The 21859-nt window shown below is 38.6% G+C and overlaps 1 protein-coding gene across 1 annotated transcript in view; it reads right to left on the minus strand.

The window, feature by feature from the left end:
- The window catches only part of HORMAD2 (HORMA domain containing 2), a 62572-nt gene extending 41043 nt beyond the window's left edge, over positions 1-21529 (minus strand). Inside the window, exons 1-6 of the mRNA XM_016198578.2 lie at positions 21188-21529; positions 12015-12099; positions 10108-10249; positions 7117-7180; positions 6572-6608; positions 1616-1636 (exon numbers count right to left, since the gene is read on the minus strand). Coding sequence (XP_016054064.2) covers positions 1616-1636; positions 6572-6608; positions 7117-7180; positions 10108-10249; positions 12015-12065 — 315 coding nt within the window. The 5' untranslated portion in view covers positions 12066-12099; positions 21188-21529. The remainder of the gene's footprint in view (positions 1-1615; positions 1637-6571; positions 6609-7116; positions 7181-10107; positions 10250-12014; positions 12100-21187) is intronic.
- Positions 21530-21859: the final 330 nt, after the last annotated feature.

Here is a 21859-nt window from a genome sequence, read left to right on the forward strand (position 1 = left end):
GTGCTGTATTAGTTGAGTACAGAGATAGACAGATGATAGATGACAGATATCTTAAGATATATAGTGCAAGCTAGAAATAGAATAAGCTCATTCTGTCTTTAGAGTACTCTGTAAACACTGACTATAAGAAAATTGATAACCAGGTATTTATGATTACAGTGGTACCTCGGTTTTCGAATGTCTCCGTTGACGAACATTTTGGTTTACGAACGCCCTAAACCCAGAAGTCAATGCTTGGGTTTTTGAACACACCTCAGAAGTCAAACATGCCCCACGGCTTCTGCTGAGTGCAAGATCCTGAGGCCCAGATGTCGTCTCTTGATCCCTTGGTTTCCGGTTTTCAAACATTTCAGAACCCAAACGGTCTTCCGGAATGGATTACATTAGAAAACCGAGGTACCACTGTACTGTGACTGCACTCACTACAAATAAATTCTAAATAATTTGTTACGGTTTACAATTTTTAAATAAATCTTATATCTAAGACTCTCAATAGTATCTCTTCATTTTCTTCCTATTCTTAATAACATTCACCATGCTATACCCAGAAGTATATAAAAATTCAGAAAACTCTACAAAACTTCAATCTGTAAAGTAACTCAAAAAATGAAATCCTTCCCAATGGGCATGGCTCAGCAGCTGAGCATCGACCTAGGATCCAGGAGATTTCCCTTTGATTCCCGGTCAGGGCACATGCCCGGGTTGTGGGCTCCATCCCCAGTACGGCGCATGCAGGAGGCAGCCGATCAATGACTCTCTCATCAATGATGTTTCTGTTTCTCTCTCTTTTTCCCTTCCTCTCTCTGAAATCAATAAAGATATATAAAAAAAAAAATACAGTGGTACCTCGGTTTTCTAATGTAATCCATTCCAGAAGACTGTTCGAGTTCTGAAATGTTCAAAAACCGAAAACTGAGGGGCCAACAGCTAGGCCTCAGGATCTTGACCTTAGCTTCCAAGGCGTGTTGGAAAACCCAAGCATTTGCTCCTGCGTCTGCGGCCTTCATAAACCGAAAATGGAGATGTTTGAAAACCAAGGTACCACTGTAAAATAAAATAAAGTTTTCTCATACCTTTAAGGAAAATGAAATCCTGATAGCCAACAGATGAAGCAGATAGTATATCTGATATATTTCCCATGTACAACAATATACCAAAGAAATATATAATTTGTGATCTTTTTTTAAAACTTCTCATAGAGCCCTGGCCGGTTTGGCTCAGTGGTTAGAGCATAGACCTACAGACTGAAGGGTCCCAGGTTTGATTCCTGGTCAAGGGCACGTACTTAAGCTGCAGGCGCCATCCCCAACCCTGGTGGGGGCTCGGTTGGGAGGCAACCAATCAATGTGTCTCTCTCACATTGATGTTTTTCTCAGTCTCACTCTTTCCCTCTCTCTCTCCTCCCCCCGCTTCACTGTCTCTAAAAAATATCCTCATGTGAGGATTTAAAAAAAAATAAAAAACTTCTGATAGATTCTATTTTTTAAAAATTCCAAAATGTCATAGGACAGATAAAGAAATTCAAGAGAGCAAAGGGAGAGTACTGTTTTAATGTTTCACTTGCCAAAAGACAATGAAGTAGAAACAGAGACTTGGTCTTTAAATGTATACTTACTGTAAGTATTGCCATGTGTAGCTTCAAGAGAAAAAAAGAACTACTGTTACTATATTTTATATTCTTGCACCCATGTTATTCTTATTTTCATTAAAAGCTAATTAAAATATGATTTCAGAGAAGTTCCAAAGATTTTAGTAGAAAAACTTATTATTCAGAAGACAAGAAAAAGGGATCCTAATAATTCACTCATTCAAGTAAATGCCTATTACGTACCAGGGTTATGCTGGGGAGAAGAGGGATAGAAAGAAAAAGAAGAAAGAAAGAAACTATCCTTATTCTCTGTAAGTTGTACTATATTTTGAGAGGTAAAAGATATAAAACAATAATGTATTATTACTAAAAATTAAATATGCCACAAATATTTCCAAAAAATGTGCCTTTTGAAACTAATCTACTAAAGTAAAACATTTTAAGTCTGATATAAATCTATAAAACCCTTGCCCTCCCTACCTATATACATTACTATAAATAGATTCTCTCTGCTTGAATATATAGATATACAGATAGAGATATAATAAAGTCTATGATAAATTTTTTAAAACTAGAATACAAATGACAAAATTTCAGGACCACAACTTCATAACAAATTATTCACCTATTTCACCCAAAGGACTAAAACTTTAGTGACACTGTGTGGCTATTTTGGTTACTGCATACAATTGATTTTAAGACTATACAGTGCAACTCTATCTTATATTAATTATTTAAATAAAAGTTCATTCATTGAAAAGTAGACATGGTCCCAGCCCTGGCTGGTGGCTCGGTTGGTTGGAGCTCCGTCCAGTCACCAAAAGGTTGTGGGTTGGATTCTGGTGAGGGCACATACCTAGGTTGCAAGTTTGATCCCAGGTCCAGGTGCTTATGGGAGGCAACTGATCGATGTTTCTCTCACATTGATGTTTCTCTCTCCCTTCTTCTCTCTCTAAAAATCAATTTAAGCCCAGCCGGGCGTGGCTCAGCAGTTGAGCACTGACCTAGGATCCAGGTGATCGGGGTTCGATTCCCGGTCAGGGCACATGCCCGGGTTTTGGGCTCGATCAAGGACTCTCTCATCATTGATGTTTTAATCTCTCTCTCTCCCTCTCCTTTCCTCTCTCTGAAATTAATGAAGATATATTTTTTTAAAAAATCAATTTAAAAAACAACAAAACACCATATCCTCAGTGAGGATTATAATAATAGACATGGCCCCTGATCATGGAACATGCAGACCAGCAGGGAAGAAAATATTAAACAAAGAAATCACACAGCTAGGTGTCAATTGTATTAACTGCTATGAAGAAACAGCTCAGGGTGTTTGAGAACATTAAACAGAGGGACAATCGAGGCTGGGGAAGGAGGGCTGTCAGGAAAGGCCTCCCTGAGGAAGTAAGTATTTAGGCTGAGATCTGAAGAATAAATTGGAGTTAGCCAGGTAAAGGATGTTGGGTAGGGAAGATAATTTTCCAGGCAAAAGGGAATAATATGCAGAAAAGTAAAAGGCTCTTGGCATGTTCTAAATTCCTTATGGAGCTTGAACATAGTAAGCAATGTTGAGAGTGCTGTCTTGGAAAAGCAGATGGAAATTAGATCACACAGGCCTTGTAGATCATGTGACAGATTCTGAACTTTGTTTTAAAAGCCATGGAAGCCCAGCCAGTGTGGCTCAGTTGTTGAGCATCCACCCATGAACCAAGAGGTCATGGGCTCGAATCCCTGTCAGGGCACATGCCTGGGTTCCGGGCTCTATCCCCAGTAGGGGGGTGTGCAGGAGGCAGCCAATAGATGATATTTCTCTCTCATCGATGTTTCTATCTCTTTATCCCTCTCCCTTCCTCTCTCTATAAAAAAAAAATCAATAAAAATGTATTTAAAAGCCATGGAAAATTTTTTGGCAAAAGAATGACACACTCAGACTCAGGTTTCTGTGACAGTAGTTTGGAGTGGTAGGGGACTAAGAATGTGAGTAAGGAGACAAATTAGGAGGCTATGTACAATATAGTGTCTTTTATATAATACCTATCTAAAAATACATATGCATGCTTGTTTTAAAGAAACCAAGTATATCACAAGGTGGGGCAAAAGTAGGTTTATAGTTGTGAGTACTTGACACACAGAGTTCATTCTTATATTATTATTTATTAATTATTGTATTATTTTCCCTATGAACAACTATAAACCTACTTTTGCCCCACCCTGTATAGTACAAAAAAAACTAAAAATCACCCAAAATTTCACTAGAAATAATCATAACTTTCAATAGAACATCTTTTAAGATCTCTAGATACTCAAACTTGACTTTACTAAAATTATTTTTAAAACATTATTTCCTACTAGAAATGAGAGCACCGTGGGAAAAGTTGTAAGATACTAACAACTGAAAAATAATATAAATACTATTTACTTAAGAGTCTAAGTCATCCATCTAAGAGAACAGGCTTTTAATCTCCAAAAACAATAAATTTGACTGATTCAGTTACATAGGTAATCATTTAAATAAAATTCATCAAACTAAGTAGATACTCTTTTTATACTGCACTGTTATTTTAGTACATGTAATGTTGCAATTATTTATTTAAGTGACACTCTCTATTAGATTGTGACCTCCCTGAGTGGAGGAATTACATGTTTCTCTCCTTTTTATCTCATCCATTACTGAGGCACAATGTCAAGCACAGAATGGGCAAGGGAGGAAGGGAAGGAAGGAAGTAGGAAGGAAAGCAAGGAAAAAGGGAGAAAGGGAGGAAGAGAAGAGAATGCTTACATAGTGCTTATTATGTGCCAGGCAGTCTTCTAAACATTTTAGGTCAGTGGTTCTCAAAGTATGATCCCTAGACCACTAGTCTCAGCATCACCTGGAATTTGTCTAAAATGTAAATTCTCACATCAAAAACTTTGAGGTAGAGCTTAGCAATGTGTATTTTAACAAGTCCTCCAGGTGATTCTGATGCAAGCTAACATTTGAAAACCACTGCTTCAGATTACTAACTCATTTAATTCTCAGCCTAAGAACTATTTCTATTATTATCTCCTTTTTATAAGTAAAGAAACTAGGGTACCAAGAAGTAGGTTACTTGTCCAAGGTCACACAGGTATAAAGAGTGTGGACAGAAAAAGAGGTTCTACAGAAATTAACCTTATAGGGTGATCTGATCATAAATTCCTAGCTGGGCAGGTCAAGGTAAATAGTCAAGCTCCAGGCTTATAACTTCTTTAGTAAATGGTTTATCTTTGCCTTAATCAAGCCCTGTCCATTGTTTTTGTGTATCTAGGATTAACAAACATTTGAAATAACCACCCTCTAGAGAGCAGATAATGTTATTATCCTGTAGTCCAATCCCCATCTTGTTTTTTCACTCTTCATGTAATCTTCCTTAGTTCTCTCCTTAATCTCAAATGTATAAAAGAAACTGCAAACCATTATTCTCAGGAGCATCAAATAAACTCTTATAAAAATTGTTTGTAGGTTTGGGCATTTTTACATCCACAAGTGGCAAAACTCGGATTCACTTAAGACCGTCTGATTCCAAAATTCAAGGTCTTAACTATATTGTACTACCCCTCAGTGATGGACACTCAGGAAGTGTTGCTAAATGAATGGATGAAGGAGAATGAATGAGCACCTTTCAGTATGCCGGTGATGACCTCTCCCCCCCTCAACTTACCCAAATACTAAAGGCCTTCTAAACTCAAAAGTCATTTACTCCCAAAGGTTTTCCCCTTGCCCCCTCCTGTTCCATACTTCCATTGCACACAATCCGTATTTTTCCTTTGACATGCATTACTTTCTAAGAGTATTATGGTTATTCATACTTGTGATAGAGGTGATAGTAAAATAGGTTATGAAAATATGAATATTTAACAGCCCAATATGGTACAGGTACTGACTAATCAGAAAGGATGAAAACAGCCCTGGAGCTGGGTTTCTGGAAGCTCCCCTAGGCCAGGTTGTTAACCCTTTAGTTGCTAGATTGTGGAGCTGACTGTGGAGATCCCAAAAGAGCTACTAGTGGAGTAAGAGGGAGACGATCTTGGGGGTCATTCAGGGTCTCAGAGAAGCAGCTATTTACCACTTGATGCAGAGTATTTTAACATCAGGTACAGCTGGACCAGTGTGTAATAACTGATCATCAACCATGCATATGAATATCATTTATCTGCTGCCATGGTCTATAAGCTCTTTAAGTGCATAATCCTGTATCTTTTTATTTTTGTATCCCTCAGTTCCCCAGGTCAATGTTGAATAAATCATAAATTATAACTGTTCAATGAAAAAGGAAATGTCTGTGAGCAACTAAATAATACAATGTAAGACTTATTCACTTAAAGATTTCTTAAAGAAATAGAAATTGAGGACTAAAAAGGAGACACAGATGGAGAAAAGGGGGGAAATAGTGATAGAAAATTCATTTATATATACCTTGTCTCTTCAACTAGGAACTAGAGCCTCTAATTTTTACACCCTTCATAGCTGTCTTGGGCAGCAAGAAAGATCTGATGCTCTTAAAATTCAAGCTACAATACTACTTATTTTGAGGGAACAGGCTATATATATGCACCAAACATAGTTAACAAAATAACCAACACAGGATAAAAATGAATTATTTAAGCCCATTTTTGCCTTTCATATCTGCAAACTGAATCGCCACTATTTTGAACATGCTCAATGTGCTAAATGCCAGATTCTTGTCTCCCCTCTCCCACATCCTGTAGATCTCTTCCAGTGACTTCAGAGGAAATTCTGTGGTCAAAAGATATGAGTACATAAAAGAGAAAAATGAGGGTTTCGTTTCTAATTGATGTAAATGAGACATCAATGGGCCAACAAAGACAAAAAATAAAAAGAAACTGGTTCATGAATACAAATATAGGCAGTGGTACACCGTTAAAACACAACACAATAAAGGCTAAACTTTTTTTTAAGGGATAAAAGGTGAGACTTTGATCCTAGTGCAAATGTTAAAACATTCTTACGTATCTCTTTTCCAAAGCATCAAAACAACCTTGAATCCTGTAAAAAAATAAATGTTTGATGTCAATTTGAACTAGATGCAAAGCCAAAAAATATTCCAAGTACAAAATTGATTTTTATTTTTTGCTTTGAAATGCATTAAATTAATAATAATTTACCTTTCCCATTTAATCAATTTTTAAAACTCCAAGTATCTTTTAATATGCTGATAAAACTTTATAAATAATAGGTAAGCAATTTTGAGATACAGAATTACATTTTATTTTTCTTGTTGGCTTTCATACTGTTCAGGACATTGACGTGCATATTATTAGTAATCAAATACTGATTGGTATTTTTCTTTCTTTATACAAGTCTATTTACTTCAAAAATAACACTAAATCAGTATCTTAAAGTTAAATTGAATAGTTGTTATAAATCTGTAGAAAATTCTAAAAAAAAAAAGACAAATTGTTTTAAAAAAGTGATATTACCAAATAAAGTCTTATGGGTAATTTCAGCCATGATAAAAATAATACTCAACCTTTGCAAAATTTCAGTTACTTACCATTTGATAATATGCAGTGACCCAGGAGATTTTTTATCTTCTCGGAGGATTTTTAAACTGAGGTCTACAAAAATAGAAACAGTCTATTTTCATCTACTAAATGACTGCTGTACTAAAATTGTCCATTCTAAATAAACATATTTCCTTTATCTATTTTATTCATATAACTTAGTTTTATAGCTTGTAAAAACATTTGGAATAGCTAAATATTTAAAAATAAATCCTACATTGATAATTAGCTTAGTTCCAATTTTGATTATAGTTTAGTAGTCTACCCTTACACAATCTAGTGAAGGGGAGCAGAATATGACATCCCAAAATGTGACACTTTGGCATGTGGATTATTTGGAGCTGATGGCAATCAATACCCGCTGACTCAAAGTAAACTTTTACCTTTCCCTTAACTGATTAAAAGAATTTAGATAGGGGGGCTGGCCTAGCAAGAGAGTTATTACCAGAGATAACTTTTTATCTAATAGACTTATCTGCATTAACTGGGAAAACATCTGGCTACCAAACACCTGCTCCTTTTATCTTCCTGTGAATTGCCCTTCTCTTTGAAACTCCCAGGCTCTTATCCCATTGCTTAGCTCAGGATGGCATATAAGCCTTAATTGCTTGACTGCCTTTGCTTTCATATTTGTCTAGGGCTCCTGTATATACAAAAATAAATTTATTTTTCTCATGTTAATCTTATGTCAACTTAATTACAGAAAGAAGAGGCAATCTGCACAATAAAAACCCTTCCTGTTATCTTCCTCCACAAAAAGATGTCATGGCCCCAAAATAATCCACTTTTGTTTAATAGCTTCCTTGCTCTACCCTTCTTCCTATTAAAAGCTTCAATTTTGTACAACCCCTCAGAGTACCCTTCTTATTGCTGGTTGGGATGATGACCAATTTATGAATTGCTAAATGAAGTCAAGTAGGTCTTCAAATTTACTTAGGTGAATTTTGTTTTTTAACAATTAACCACCCCAAACATGTCTTTTTCCAAGCCTATGTTCCAAACAAAAGGAGAAACTTTAATTATGTGCTATCTATAAACATATTCACTATTGCAGATTTATAGCCAATAAACTAAAAAAGGACATAACACAAATGAGATTATCATAATTACAAATATCTTGCTTTTGTGTTTAAAGCATATATGTACTTCATTGATGCTCATGTTGAGAGTCAAATATTGTTTAAGAAAATTAAACTGGAATGAGGCCAAGGTATGTAATTAAATACAGATATGAGAAATTGAAAGTAAAGTTAGATTTTTTTATTGTTCAAAATAATACAGATATCCCTTTTTCTCCCCATTGAGCCCTTCCACCTCCCCACCTTCCTCCCCAGTCCACACCATTGTCTGTGTCCTTGGGTTATGCTATAAATTCTTTAAAAAAATCTTACAAGGACACTTGTAGCTCTCTTTATTTATTTATTTATTTATTTATTTATTTATTTATTTATTTTTTGAGAGTATGTTTATTGAAGCTGGGGACAGTGAAACAACAAAGGGCTTAGGCTAGAAGAAGCAACAGGAGGGAGCCCAGGCAGGATTGCTTTGGCTCTCTAGAAATGTTATAGGGAAAAAAATGAGCCAAGGTGGGGCTGCTGTTAGCTCACTGGAAAGTCAGAGTAAAGGGGCCTTGGAAACAGGTTCAGGGGATAAGCCCAGACAAGTTGCCACTGCCCACTGCTCTCCTGGTCGCAAGTCTCACGGAGACCTTAGAGTTTAGGAGAGAAAAGTAAGGATGCAGGCCTGAGAAGGAAGAAAGTTGTGGGTGTGCTCCCAAGAGGGAGCGTGTGCCTATTTATTTTTCCAATGATAGTTCCCACTTTAGTAATAAATCAGCAAGATTTTCTGAATTGTTATCACAACCTAGCTTTTTAAACAAATAATAAGATTTTGAAAAACTGAGGAATCCTAGGTACATTTGTTAAAAATTCAACAGAATGAAAGGAGCCAGAAATAGCTTGTAATATAAGAAAATGAGATCATAAGTTTGAGGACACAAGAAACAAAAAGACCTTGGCCTGGTAGCTCAGTTGGTTAGAGCATCATCCTAATATGCCAAGGTTGGGGGATGGATCAGGGTACATACAAGTATCAACCAATGAATGCACAAATAAGTGGAACAACAAATCAATGTTTCTCTCTCTCTCCTCCTCTCTCTCAAATCAAATAAAGTATACAAAAAAGAAAGAAAGAAACGAACAAACAAACAGAAGAAAAGTTGAGGACCTGGCAATTAAGAAAGGACAGAAGTGTTCAGCCAGTGTGGCTCAGTGGTTGAGCGTCATCCCATGACCCAAGAGGTCACTGGTTCGATTCTCAGTCAGGGCACATGCCAGGGTTGCAACTTGATCCTCAGAAGGGGGCGTGCAGGAGGCAGCTGATTGATGTTTCTTTCTCATTGATGTTTCTATCCCTCTCCCTTCCTCTCTCTAAAATCAATAAAAGCATATTTTTTTATAAAAGAGAGAAAGGACCGAAGCTGATTAGAATAATAATTGTCTATTATATCCATGCTAATCAACAAATGGGTTTGGCATGAGTATGCATTTGTTACAGCATATTAACATATATGTTAATAGGAAGGAGAATTTTTCACCTGGCTCCATTAAACTTCCTCAATGCCAAAGTATAATTCAAAGAACAAATTCAATTGAGGTACAAAATGATGCAAATCCATAGCATCCAAATAGATTTTGATCTGGCTGCTGCTTTTATAGGTATAGTTTAGAATTATTGGGCTTGTCCCCATAGATTCTTTTCTCTTCAGTTTGTCATTTGGTATCTAGCCAGGAACTAATGGCTCCTATAAGTAAAACCACTAAACATAGTGAAATTAAAATGGAAAATGAATTAGCAAATTGTTCTTGAAGAACTGGCCCATGACTTGGAATTAGCACACTTTATGAGAAATGAAAGGTTTAGTCCTGCCAAATAGAGAAAAGGGCTATAACAGCCAAAGTAACCATTTAGTTAAACTTTACCTTCCAAATGGCGTTCTCCGTAAGAGCTCTCTGGAAACAGGCCCCTTAAATAGGTTATACATGAGATAGAAGTAGCAAAAAGTTTCTTCACCATTATCAATGACTCATGCTCATTAGTAATTTGGGATGGGAAAATTGTTTCCTGGAACAAACAACAATGATGAAAAAGATTAGTATTCTTTAATATAGTCGGTCCATCACACCATTATCACAGACATGATGTAAAGATTTTTCAAGACTTCAAATCTGATACCTTTATAGGTAATCAAAAGGAAACGGGCTTTAAGTATTGCATTATATTAGATCTCCACAGGCAAGGCAGAGGAGAGAGGCAGAGACAGTTACCCAAGTAATTTAAGACTAATATAATTTATTTCACAATGATCCATGGATTTGAGGCAAAATTGGAGCTTTCTTATAATTATTTAATCTCCTTCCCTTTCACACAATCCTCAGAACCCACTGCAATCTGTCTTTTATCCCATTCATTCTATACTATTTCCTCCAAAGTCACCAAGCACATCCTGTCATCTACCTCTTCTCAGTCCTTGTGCTATATAACTTCTCTTCAGTGCTTGACACTTTTGCCTACACTCTCCCTCTTCTCTCTCAGCTGCCATACTACTATTTTTAATTTTGATTTTTCAACCATCCTTCCATATACATCTCAATCTCTTTTATTTTTTCCAGTTTTTTTTGTTTGTTTTTGTTTTTATCAGTAGGGACGCTTCTTTGTTATTCTCTGAAGCATGCCGTGCTCATTTTTTATTCTGAGCCAAGGCATATGAAAGGTTTTCCTCATGGAATTCTCTTTTCTCTCCTCTATCCAAATCATTTTCATCATTCAAGATTCACCTTAAGTCTCATCTCCTTCCTGAGGAATATACAAACTATTCCAGTCTATACAAAATATATAAATTCTTATAATGTATATTGCTTTACTCTTTTTCACATATATGTAATGCATATACCACTTTGTATATTAACTTAACTCCTGCAAATCTTAATTTAACCAGATCATAAACTTCTGGAAGACGAAGATTCTTTTTAACCCTCACCTGAGGATATGATTTTATTGATTTTTAGAGAGAGGCAGAGAGAGAGGGAGAGAGAGAGAGAAAAATATCGATCGGCTGCCTCCCATACTCGCCCCAACCAGGGATCAAACCTGCAACCTCGGTATGTGCCCTGACTGGGAATCAAATCCTTTTGGGTACAGAATGAAGCTCCAATCAGCTGGGCCACCAGGCCAGGGTAAAGATTCTTTTTTTTTTATTCTTTCAGAGGATAACACAGTATTACATATATATTCTATAATATTGAGCTCTCAGTGAATACCTAAATGATTCACTAATAAATGCCATGGGACAAGGTAAACTTGCCAAGGTAGACCAGCAGTCTGCCTAGCCCTGGCATGCACCCCACACATCCCAGCACACAAGTTTTTCTCACTGTTCTCTCCTTCAGTTCTTATGACTACACCATGTTGTACATCAGAAGTTTCCTAATTGTTTTAGGAAGTGAATGTCTAGCAAAGAACCATTCTCTTTAAACATCTTTTTGTTTCTGATTTCTTTTGCCCTAGAAAATCTAAATATATAAATATGAAACAAGCACCCAGTAAGTTATTTTGAAGGGGTCTATTCTAATTTTCTGAACATCTTCAGTTCATTAAGCAACTAAAATGTAGACATACTCTGCCAGAAATTTTGTGCCAATTAACCGATAAAACTACTGTTTAAAAAAAATTCCAAAGATTAAAGTCGTGATTCTGAACTAACTGACTAAATAGTCATCAATTTTATTTCAATTCTTTTTTTTTAAGTGAAATAGAGTTTATTAGTGAAGCAGTAAGAGGGAGAGTAGGCTACTACACAGACAGAGCAGTCTTAATTCTTATTAAATACCTTAGATGCCTTGTGAATTCTGATGGAGTGAGAGAGCTGAGCAATGGCCATTACAGTAATGTATCAGGATTCTTTTAAGTCTGACCTGCAAAAAAAAAGAAAAGAAATTAGAAACTTTACCTAACATAATCCTTATTGTGAATTTTCCAAAGAAAAACTATATAAATCGTATTTGACTATATTCTTTGGAAAATTAGTTTAATAAATATTTTGATCTCCACTACCAATTTTTAAAAATTTGGCATAAAGTCTCTGGGTTAGTTTTTCCAGCCACCCAGTGAAAATGTATTTGCTCCCAAATGCATTTGGAGGAGAAAGTTATTGTAAATCACCTAATGAGTCAACAACATATTCTATTCATCCTTGTTATTCCCTCAGAGTGTAACAGTGCTCTGTACATAGCAGCACCTCAAAATAATTTCTTGAATTAACTTCATGTGAATTGATTTTCAAAGTCAATTCAAAATTTAATGTTTACACTTCACACTTATCAGGATGGCTGTTCAAAAAACTGGGAACTAACCAGCGATGGTGAGGATGTGGAGAAATTAAAACCATTACTGATGGGAATGTAAAATGGTACAGCTGCTGCGGAACCAGTATGGCAGTTCCTCAAAAAGTTAAACAATCACCATATTATCCAGCAATTCCACTTCTAGGTATATGCCCAAAAGAATTGAAAGCAGAGATTCAAACAGATACTTGTACACCAATGTTCAGAGCAGTGTCATTTACAATAGCCGAAAGGTGGAAACAACCCATATGTTCACCAGCAGTGGAATGGATTTTTTTAAATGTGGTATATACAATGGAAAACTATTCAGCTTTAAAAAGGAATGAAGTTCTGATACATGCTGCAACATGGATAATATTATGCTAAGTGAAATAAGCCAGACACAAAAGGAAAAATATTGCATGATTCCACTTATATGAGGAAGGTAGTCAAATTCACAGAGACAGTAGAACAGAGGTTACCAGAGGTTGGAGGGTAGAAGGAATGGAAAGTTTAATGGGTACTGTTTCTGTTCAGGATGATGAAAATTTTCTAGAAATGGATAGTGGTCATGGTTGTCTAACTCTGTGAATAAGCTTAGTGCCACTGAATTGTACACTTGGGAATGGTTGAGGTGGTGAACTTTATGTTATGTACATTTTACCACAATAAAAAACATTGTTTAAAATACATCTAGGCACTCTCCCTCCCAAGAGCATGCCCACACCCTTCCCTTCCCCTTTTTCTTCCCCCAAAGGCATGCATCTCCTAAATTCTAAGAGACCCCAGGAGACTTGCAACCAGGGAAACAATGGGCAGCTTCAGTTCATCTCAGGCTAGCCCCCTGAACCTGCTTCCAAGGCCACCTTTTTTTCTGACTTCCCAGTGAGCCAAAGCAGCCCAGCCTAGGCTCATTTCTTTCCTATAAAATTTCTAGAGAGTCAAAGTAGCCCCACCTAGGCTCTCCCCTGTTGCTTCTTCCATCTTAAGCCCTTCCTTGAATAAATAAATAAATAAATAAATAAATAAATAAATAAATAAATAAATAAATAAATAAATAAATAAATAAATAAATGGAAAAAATAAAACACATCTGGGTTTCCTTCCCATTGCTTCACTAACATAAAAAAAAAAAAATGTGCATTTCCCCATTTCTTTTAAAAGATTTTCATTTAGGCTGTGGCTTCTTTTTAAGGTTTTATACAGTTCTAACCAAAATATTTGTAAAATAATCCACTTAAAGAAATTTCACTCTGGATCACCCTGTGACCTGTTTTTGTGTAAAGCTTAATGCAAGATTCTGGAAGATTTTGCTAATAAAAGAGGGCAGAATTATTTGAGACCACAAGGTGGTGACAGAGATAATAAACAGGTAATATTTAATTTCTCTCAAATTACTTCTTCCAAGCAGCACTAGGGGACACTCTTCTACAATGTTTTATATGAGACTGAAAACCACCTAATACTCCTTTCTTTGGTCCTTAAAGATTCCAAGGTATCTTTTGTTGACTTCAGAGTATAACTTTCAGTTCTGAGTATAACCTTCAAATCTGACTCAACATATCAACTGTTTCCCTTAATGACTGCAAGAAATAAAACAGTGCCAGTGCCCAAGCCATGTGGCTTAGTTGGTTGGAGCACTGTCCCATACACCAAAATGTTGTGGATTTGATTCCCAGTTGGGAGTGTACCAGAGGCAACCGATCAATATTTCTCACATTGATGTTTCCCCAACCCCCCTCTCTCCCCTCTTTCCTCTCTCTTTAAAATCAATGGAAACACGTCCTCAGGTGAAGATTTTTTTTTAAAAAAAAGAAGAAAATGGGGGAAATAACTACAAGAGTTTAAGCTCTAGTTCTTGGCCATTAAAACATGGCAAACTGCCAGTCTTAGAGACAATAAATAACAGGAATAATGATTTTTAATTGCTTTCTATATTGGTGTTTTTTAAAAAATTTATCTATGATCATAAGACATGCTGATGGCATTTCTAGAGAACCAAGCCTTGAGAATAGCATCAGTCAATTAGAACACAATGCATTACTACATCCATATTTTTTTAATGTACAGATAACCTGGATTAAATTAATATTATCACTTAAAATTCTGAGATATCCAGGGCACCTGCTTTTGAGAAAGATTTTAAAGCTACTCACTATTAGCATTTGGTAAATATCTGAGGGAATAACATTTATAAAATAAGTTAAATTTTATACACACATATGTATGTACATAGAGGAAAATAACTAGCAGTAAAATCTAGTAGAAAGAGGCTTTGGTGTTAAGGAACCTGGATTCAAATTCTGCCCAACTATCTAGTAGCTATGTGACTTGATCAAATTACTTAATCTCTCTGGGCCTCAGTTTTCTTTTTTTAATTTTTTATCATGAATTTGTAGATTTTTTAAAAATTGATTTTAGAGAGAGGAATGGAGAAAGAGGGAAAGAAAGAGAGAGAGAGAGAAACGTCAATGTGAGAGAGAAACATCGGTTGGCTGCCTCCTGCATGCTCCCAGACCAACCTGCAACCTAGGTATGTGCCCTGACCAGGAATTGAACCTGAAACATTTTGGTCTACGAGATGACATTCCAACCAACTGAACCACACCAGCCAGGGCCTCAGTTTACCTTTTGTAAAATGAAGACAATAAATCCAACTTTTCAGGGCTCTTATAAGTGTATACCCAGGCAAGTGTTTATCTTGAGAGGTAACATAACATAGTAATTAAGCATGTGGACTCTTCTGGAGCCAAACTACCTAGGATCAAATCTCAGTCTACAATTCATTCTCATCTTGGGCAAGCTGTGTGCATCAGTATCCCCATTTGTAAAATAAGGATAGTAAGAGTACCTACTTCATAAGGTTGTTGTGAAGACTAAATGAGTCATTATTTGCAAGGCACTTGGTATACTGTCAGACACAATTTATTATATGTAATAAAGCATTTTATTTTTTAAAATCTTATAATGTATTAGTACTAAAACTCCTGTTTTCCCCCCAGCCTTCCAGTTGTTCCTTTTCATTGTCCTCTTCAGACTTTTTTCCCTGATCATTTTTAGTTTTTGGAGTTCTTCTGTCCCAGGAGCTCGTCTTTTTTTTCCTACTTCTAACTACATTCCCTAGATGTACAAATACAATACATTCCCATTATTTCAATTACTATTTCTCTTCTAGTGATTCATATATATATATATATATATATATATATATATATATATATATATATATATATATATATATCCCCTGCTCAGGTCTCTCTGGGGAGTTGCAGATCTAGACCTCTGTCTATGAGACAGTTCCACTTCGATGTTCCCAACACACCCAAATGTGAATTCTTTTCCCCAAAACCTATTTCTATTCCCTAGCTTAGTGAATCAAATACCTAGTTGCTGAGGCCTAAAAACTAGGACTCAACCTTGTCCCTCTCCCCTCTACCTCCACCCCATCACCACCACCATTCCTATATCCAGTCTCCTTAATAATTCTCAAATGTCTACTCCTCATTTTATCCATATTGTAATTTCTTTCATTTTTTTTCTTTTTTTAATCCTGGCCTGAGGATATTTTTTCTATTGCTTTTCAGAGAGAGTGGAAGGGGGAAACACATCCATTGGTTGCCTCCTGCATGCACCCAGATCAGGGCCAGGGAATGAGCCTGCAACCGTGGTATGTGCCCTGGGCCGGAATCAAACCTGGGACCCTTCAGTCCTCTGGCCAGCAGTCTAATCACTGAGCCAAACCGACTAGTACCACATTGTCATTTCTGCTTTAGATCTCATATCAGCCTTATCTTTTGCCTGAACTGCTCCAGCCACCCAGCCGGCCTGTTAATGGCCTTACCCTTTTCCAGTCTGTTCTTTGTATTGCAGCCAGTTTTCTTTCCGCTTTTTAAAAAACATGTTTTTATTTATTTTAAAGAGAGAGGGAGGGAGAGGAAGAGAAAGTGAAACATCAATGTAAGAAACATCCTTAGGCTGCGTCCTGCACGCCCCCTACTGGGAATTGAGCCTGCAACCCGGGCATGTGCCCTGACCTGGAATTGAACTTGTGACCTTTTGGTGTACGGGACAACGCTCAACCAACTTAGCCACACTGGCCAAGGCCAGAGTTTTCTTTTTAAATTACAAATTCGATTATATAACTTCCTAGACTGAAATACTTCAGTGGCCCCCCACTGCCGTCAGGATAAAATCCAAACTCCTTCGCCTTCAAGATCTGGCTCTTGCCTCCTTAGCCTCATCTCTAAACATTTTCCATTACACTCTTATGCATCAGCTATTCTTATCTACTTTAATTACCCTAAAGGACTATATTCTCTTCAGCTTTCAGGCTTTTGTAACATACATTCTGAAACATCCTCTTCTGTTCCTAATTCCTACTCATCTTCTAGACATCATTTAGCATAATTTTCTTAAGGAATTACTTCCTGATTCACCACTACCACCACATCTGGGTTGCATGCCCATTGTGATATATACTGTATCATGGTTGCATTTATGCATCCACCCCACCCTACCATAGGCTAACATGAGGGCAAAAGTTGTGTCTGTCTAGCTCATTCTTTATTTTTTAAAGTTTTTTTTTTTTTAAACTCCAAAAAAAACCCCCAAAACCAATCCAGTGGGTTTTATTTACAATGTTTTGCAATTATCACTACTATCTAATTCAAGATATTTGTTACCCCAAGAGGAAATCCCATGCTCATTAGCAATGGCTTCCCATCCTCCTACTTTTTAATTTCTATGGATTTGCCTATTCTGGGTATTTTATATAAATGGAATCATACAGGATGACTTTTGTGTCTGGTTTAGCTTATACTTGGATCCTCAGCACCATCACAGCACTGGAACAAATTACGTAGAGGCTCAATAAATATTTGCTGAGTCAACAGAGCAGCACTACAGGAACAAGGAAGAATTAAGCATCTAGAAAAGAATTACAGAATTTTAGAAACAGAAAGAATTTTAAATATCTAATTTTCTAGATAAAGAAATCAAGGTTCAGAGAAGTCAACTCACTTATCTCCAGGGTCGACCAACCATTTAGCGGCAGAACTGAGAAAAAAAAATCAAGAAATTCTGACTCACAATTTAGGGGGTTATCTACAATGACTCCCTCAAGTTAAATTCCCCTTTGCTTGCTTTCTTTCCATCTAAAACGACGCACTACCATCACCACTAGTAGTTGTTGGGCTTGCTTGCTTATATCTAAACATGGTAGTGTCCCTTTCTGGTGTTCCAGAATGAGCTCGCTTCAGGAAGGCAAAAAAGATCTAAATAATATTTTTAAATAGCCAAGTCCCTTTCAACCTCTAACCATTCTGTTCCTACTATTGTTTTCCCTTTGAGCAAGTATTTTGTAGAGATTTCTTATCCAAGTACAAACTGCTTAATTTTGAAAGCTTACAAGTTGACAGCCCCGGGAGGTATGATTCTGCAGATCACACACTCTTAGAGAAGTTCTTAGAGAAGAACTAATAGTTTTTAGAGAAAAACTAATTTTTTTTGGTCACCTTGTTCTGACTCATGATCTAAAAACTTAGGAGAGATTTCATAACTTTTAAGAACAGCAGGACTTTTCATAACTTTTAAGACATTTCCAATGTCTTTTACTTATATATTGGCTTATATATTGGATCCACAAACATCTGAAACTTCACTGGGCATCGACACCATTCACTATTATGCTTGATACGTCCACTCTATAAAAGGATTATGATCTTCTCGAGAAAGAGGCAAGATTTCTATGGCTTCTCAAATAAAGACTCACTGCAGGCCTACCTCTTGACCTACATCTCAGCAGCCTATTCAAAATGATGGCACGATTGCTTACTATTTTACCCTTTTATTTGTGAATCCAAGATTCAAATAAAGATAGACCAGTTGTTAAGTTTATGAAGGTCTAGGCCACTTTTTTTTTTTTTTTTTTTTTGCCAATCTGAGTGAAGGAAAAATCAAAGTTTTATTATGTTTGCCCAAATATAGTAATAGTTGATTTCCTAATGCTCTCCACCCATCTTTCCCAATCTTCCACAACAAGTTTTAACAAGAAAATACCCTTTCTATTGAGTGAACAATATCCAATAGCTGGATTCTAAAATACAACTAAGTAACCTTCCTTACATGTATATCACATGAAGTATAGCTTTACTCAAAGGAAGTGCATGCCAATCAACATAAATGGGCCCCACAACAGAAGGGAGAGGAGACATACTCTACAATTAATCCAATCCCTTCCTTTTAAAGAAAAGGGCAGACAATTCAGTGGAGGAAGAATAGTCTTTTTTTTTTTTTTTTTTTTTAGTTTTTTAAAAATAACATGGCTTCTTTAATTATTGATTTTTAGATAGAGAGGAAGGGAGAGGGAGAGAGAGATAGAAACATCGATCTGCTGTCGCCTGCAACCCAGGCATGCGACTGGGAATTGAACCAGGGACCTCTTGGTCCATAGGACAAAGCTTCATCCACTGAGCCACACCAGCCAGGCTGGAGGAATATTCTTTATAACTAATGGTGCTGGTACAATAGGACATCCATGGGGGGGGGGGCAGAAACTCAACCTAAATCTCACACCATATACAAATAGTAATTCAAAATGGATCATGAATTCAAATGTAAAATATAAAACTATATAGAAGAAAGTGAAGTCCAGCAAGAGGACTTGGTTTGCCAAAGTTCATCCAGTGACTCTAAGGTTTCACAGTTTGTTTTTGTAAATTATTACTCACCATCTTAACCAACCCACATGGCCCTGATAATTCCCCTACTCCATGTTCACTCGGAGTAAGTAGTTTCCACTATATTAAATGAGTATTTGTTCATGCTCCTTTGGGTTTTTAGTATCTTCTTCATGCTACTTTAATCATTCATTCACTCAACATTTACTGGGCAACTACAATGTGCCAGGCTTCCCCCTGGGGATTACAAAAATGTAAAATACTGTTCACATTTCAAGAGATTTATGGTCCAATGGGGGGAGAAATTAGATTATCACCCTAATTCGATTAAACTCCTTCAACAGCAAGAGCCACACTTCTTTTTTCCGTTCTCACCAGCCAAGGACGTGATGTACTGCACACACCGTCCAATGCTCTGCGCCATGGAACACATTTCGGTGATTGGCTAACCTTGAGCTTCAAGACACTCTTCCCCCCTGTACTGTTTGGGGAGCTAAAGTCCACAGAGATTAATCAAATGGCAAATCCTGGGTAAAGTGAAAGAAGAGCTTAGGTCATTCGTGGGGACCCATTGGCACCGCTTGGTCTGCGCCAAGCATTCATTCTGGCAGAAAACCTCGAAGGCTAGAGAAAACCTGCCCCGGCTACAGGAAGTCCCGAAAGTTCCACATCCGGCTCCTTGCAATACACAGTCCCGGTCGCCTTGACCGACTGCTTGGCGGCTCCCCCTCCGACACTGATTCCCTCTCTTCCACCAAAATCTTAATTTAAAAGCTACCTAGATGGCGGGAATGCGGGTGTTCGCAGTAAATTTTCTCCGCGCCCCCCCCCCCCCCGCCCCGTATGTGTGAAGTGTTTCATCGTCAAACGTTGAGGGGGTAAAGGTTACCTAGAAGCTTCCCCTTGTCTTTCCCCTCAGCCCGAAGCTTCTCCTCACAGCACTTGGCGCCTCCGCGATACGCTTTCAAGCCAAATTTACACTCTCAAGTAAAAAGAAAAGTTGCTCTAAGTCTAGAGAACTAACAATCCTCAAGCGCCCTTTTTCTTCGCAGATCCCGCGTCGCTTCCGCCCTCACCTCAGCCTAGTCGACCTCTCCCTCAGAGGGGATTCAACCGCCTTTCTGGGTTCAAACCGAGCCTCTCGGGCTCATGAATAATCAACGAGGTCTTCTTGGGCGGGGCGAGCCTCTTAATGAATAATTCATTACCTCTCGGCGCGTGCTCAAACGTCCATCCTCTCTCCCTCTCCCTCTCTCTCTCCCCCCCTCCGCTTCATGAATATGCAAATGAAGGCGGGCCCTGGCAGGCCCGGCCCCCTCAAGTCCCCGCTCTTGTCCCCCGCGGGGCCACTGTTCACAGTTCAGTTGCCCTCACGCCGCCGGCTTTCCGTCTCCGCTGCCACGTTTCCCGCCCTTCCGAGGGCTCCCCCGGACGCTCCCGGGCCTGAGGGACCCGGACGGAGCACGCGGCGCCGAGGGGAACCGGGGTTGCGGCGCTACACAGGACGCGACGGTGCCTTCCACTCGGGCAGCCAGTACGTCGACTACAGCCTGCCGCGGGGCTTCCTGAGGAGGCGCCTCGCCGCCGTCGAGGTGAGGCGGCGACGGGGAGGCCCTCGCGGGCCCGGAGAGGTCTAGGGTTTGAGGCCGAGGGACCTTGGGGCTAATGCGGGCCACGGGTCCCAGAGAGACCTGGGCCCAGCTCTGGGCAGCGTGGGGGCGGGGAAGCTAGAGCCAGGAGGGACCGGGGTGCGCGCGGAAGGGGCATTCAAAAGCCCAGTCCACTGAAGTTTCAGTTCTGAGGGCATCTCCACTTCTTTCCTGTGTGTAGACCCAACATTGCATCGCTTTTAACATTAATTTGTAATTAGGCAAATGAACGGGAATATGTGCCCCCTACACTGCCCCTCCTCCCGGCCGCTTAGGCGGAGGCGCCGCCGGGGAGCAGCCGGGCGTGACCCTCAGATCCCTTCTCCCGCGTCCACGTGCCTGCTCCGTACCCACCCGGGGAGCTTTCCTCAGCTTCCTGGGGTCCCTTGAACCTCTGCCGTGGGGTTTCCTGAGGCAGCGGGTGAAGCAGTGGGCCGCTTGAAACGTTGTTTCTGCAAGTAAAGGGGAAAAAAAAGATTCAAGCTGGTAAAAACATGAGTTTATAATAATAACGACAGAATAGTCCTTTAGGGCAGGGTTTCTCAACCTCAGCAGGAAACGCACCTCCACCGCCCCCTTCCCTAATCACGACAGCCCGAAATGTCTCCTGACACTGTCAGACGTTCCCTGGGGGGCAAAATTCGCCCTTAGTTAAGAACTTCTACCTTAATTCTATACTTTCCAGAATTAACTGCCCTTTAAGCTCCAACCGCGCACATGGCCCCTCTCGCTGCTCCAGCCCTTTCCAACCTCAGCGTTTTACTCGCTTCCCTCTGACTGAATCACTCGCCCTCTGTGCTGGCCGCCCTCCTCGCCTCTGCCCTGTGCTAATGGCAGCCCACCCCCCAAATACAGTTATTCTCTCTCATTATTAATATTTCCTTCACAGAACTCATCACAGTCTGGGTTTTATTATTTTTTTTAATGTGTCAGCCTGTTTTTCTCTCTCCACCTCCTAGAACGTAAGTAAGTTTCATTAGAGGCCTGGTCTGTCAGCGTCACCTCGGGGTCCCCCAGTGCCCAGCC

The sequence above is a fragment of the Miniopterus natalensis genome, chromosome 20 (assembly GCF_054644295.1).
Source record: "Miniopterus natalensis isolate mMinNat1 chromosome 20, mMinNat1.hap1, whole genome shotgun sequence".
In the NCBI taxonomy this organism is placed as follows: domain Eukaryota; kingdom Metazoa; phylum Chordata; class Mammalia; order Chiroptera; family Miniopteridae; genus Miniopterus; species Miniopterus natalensis.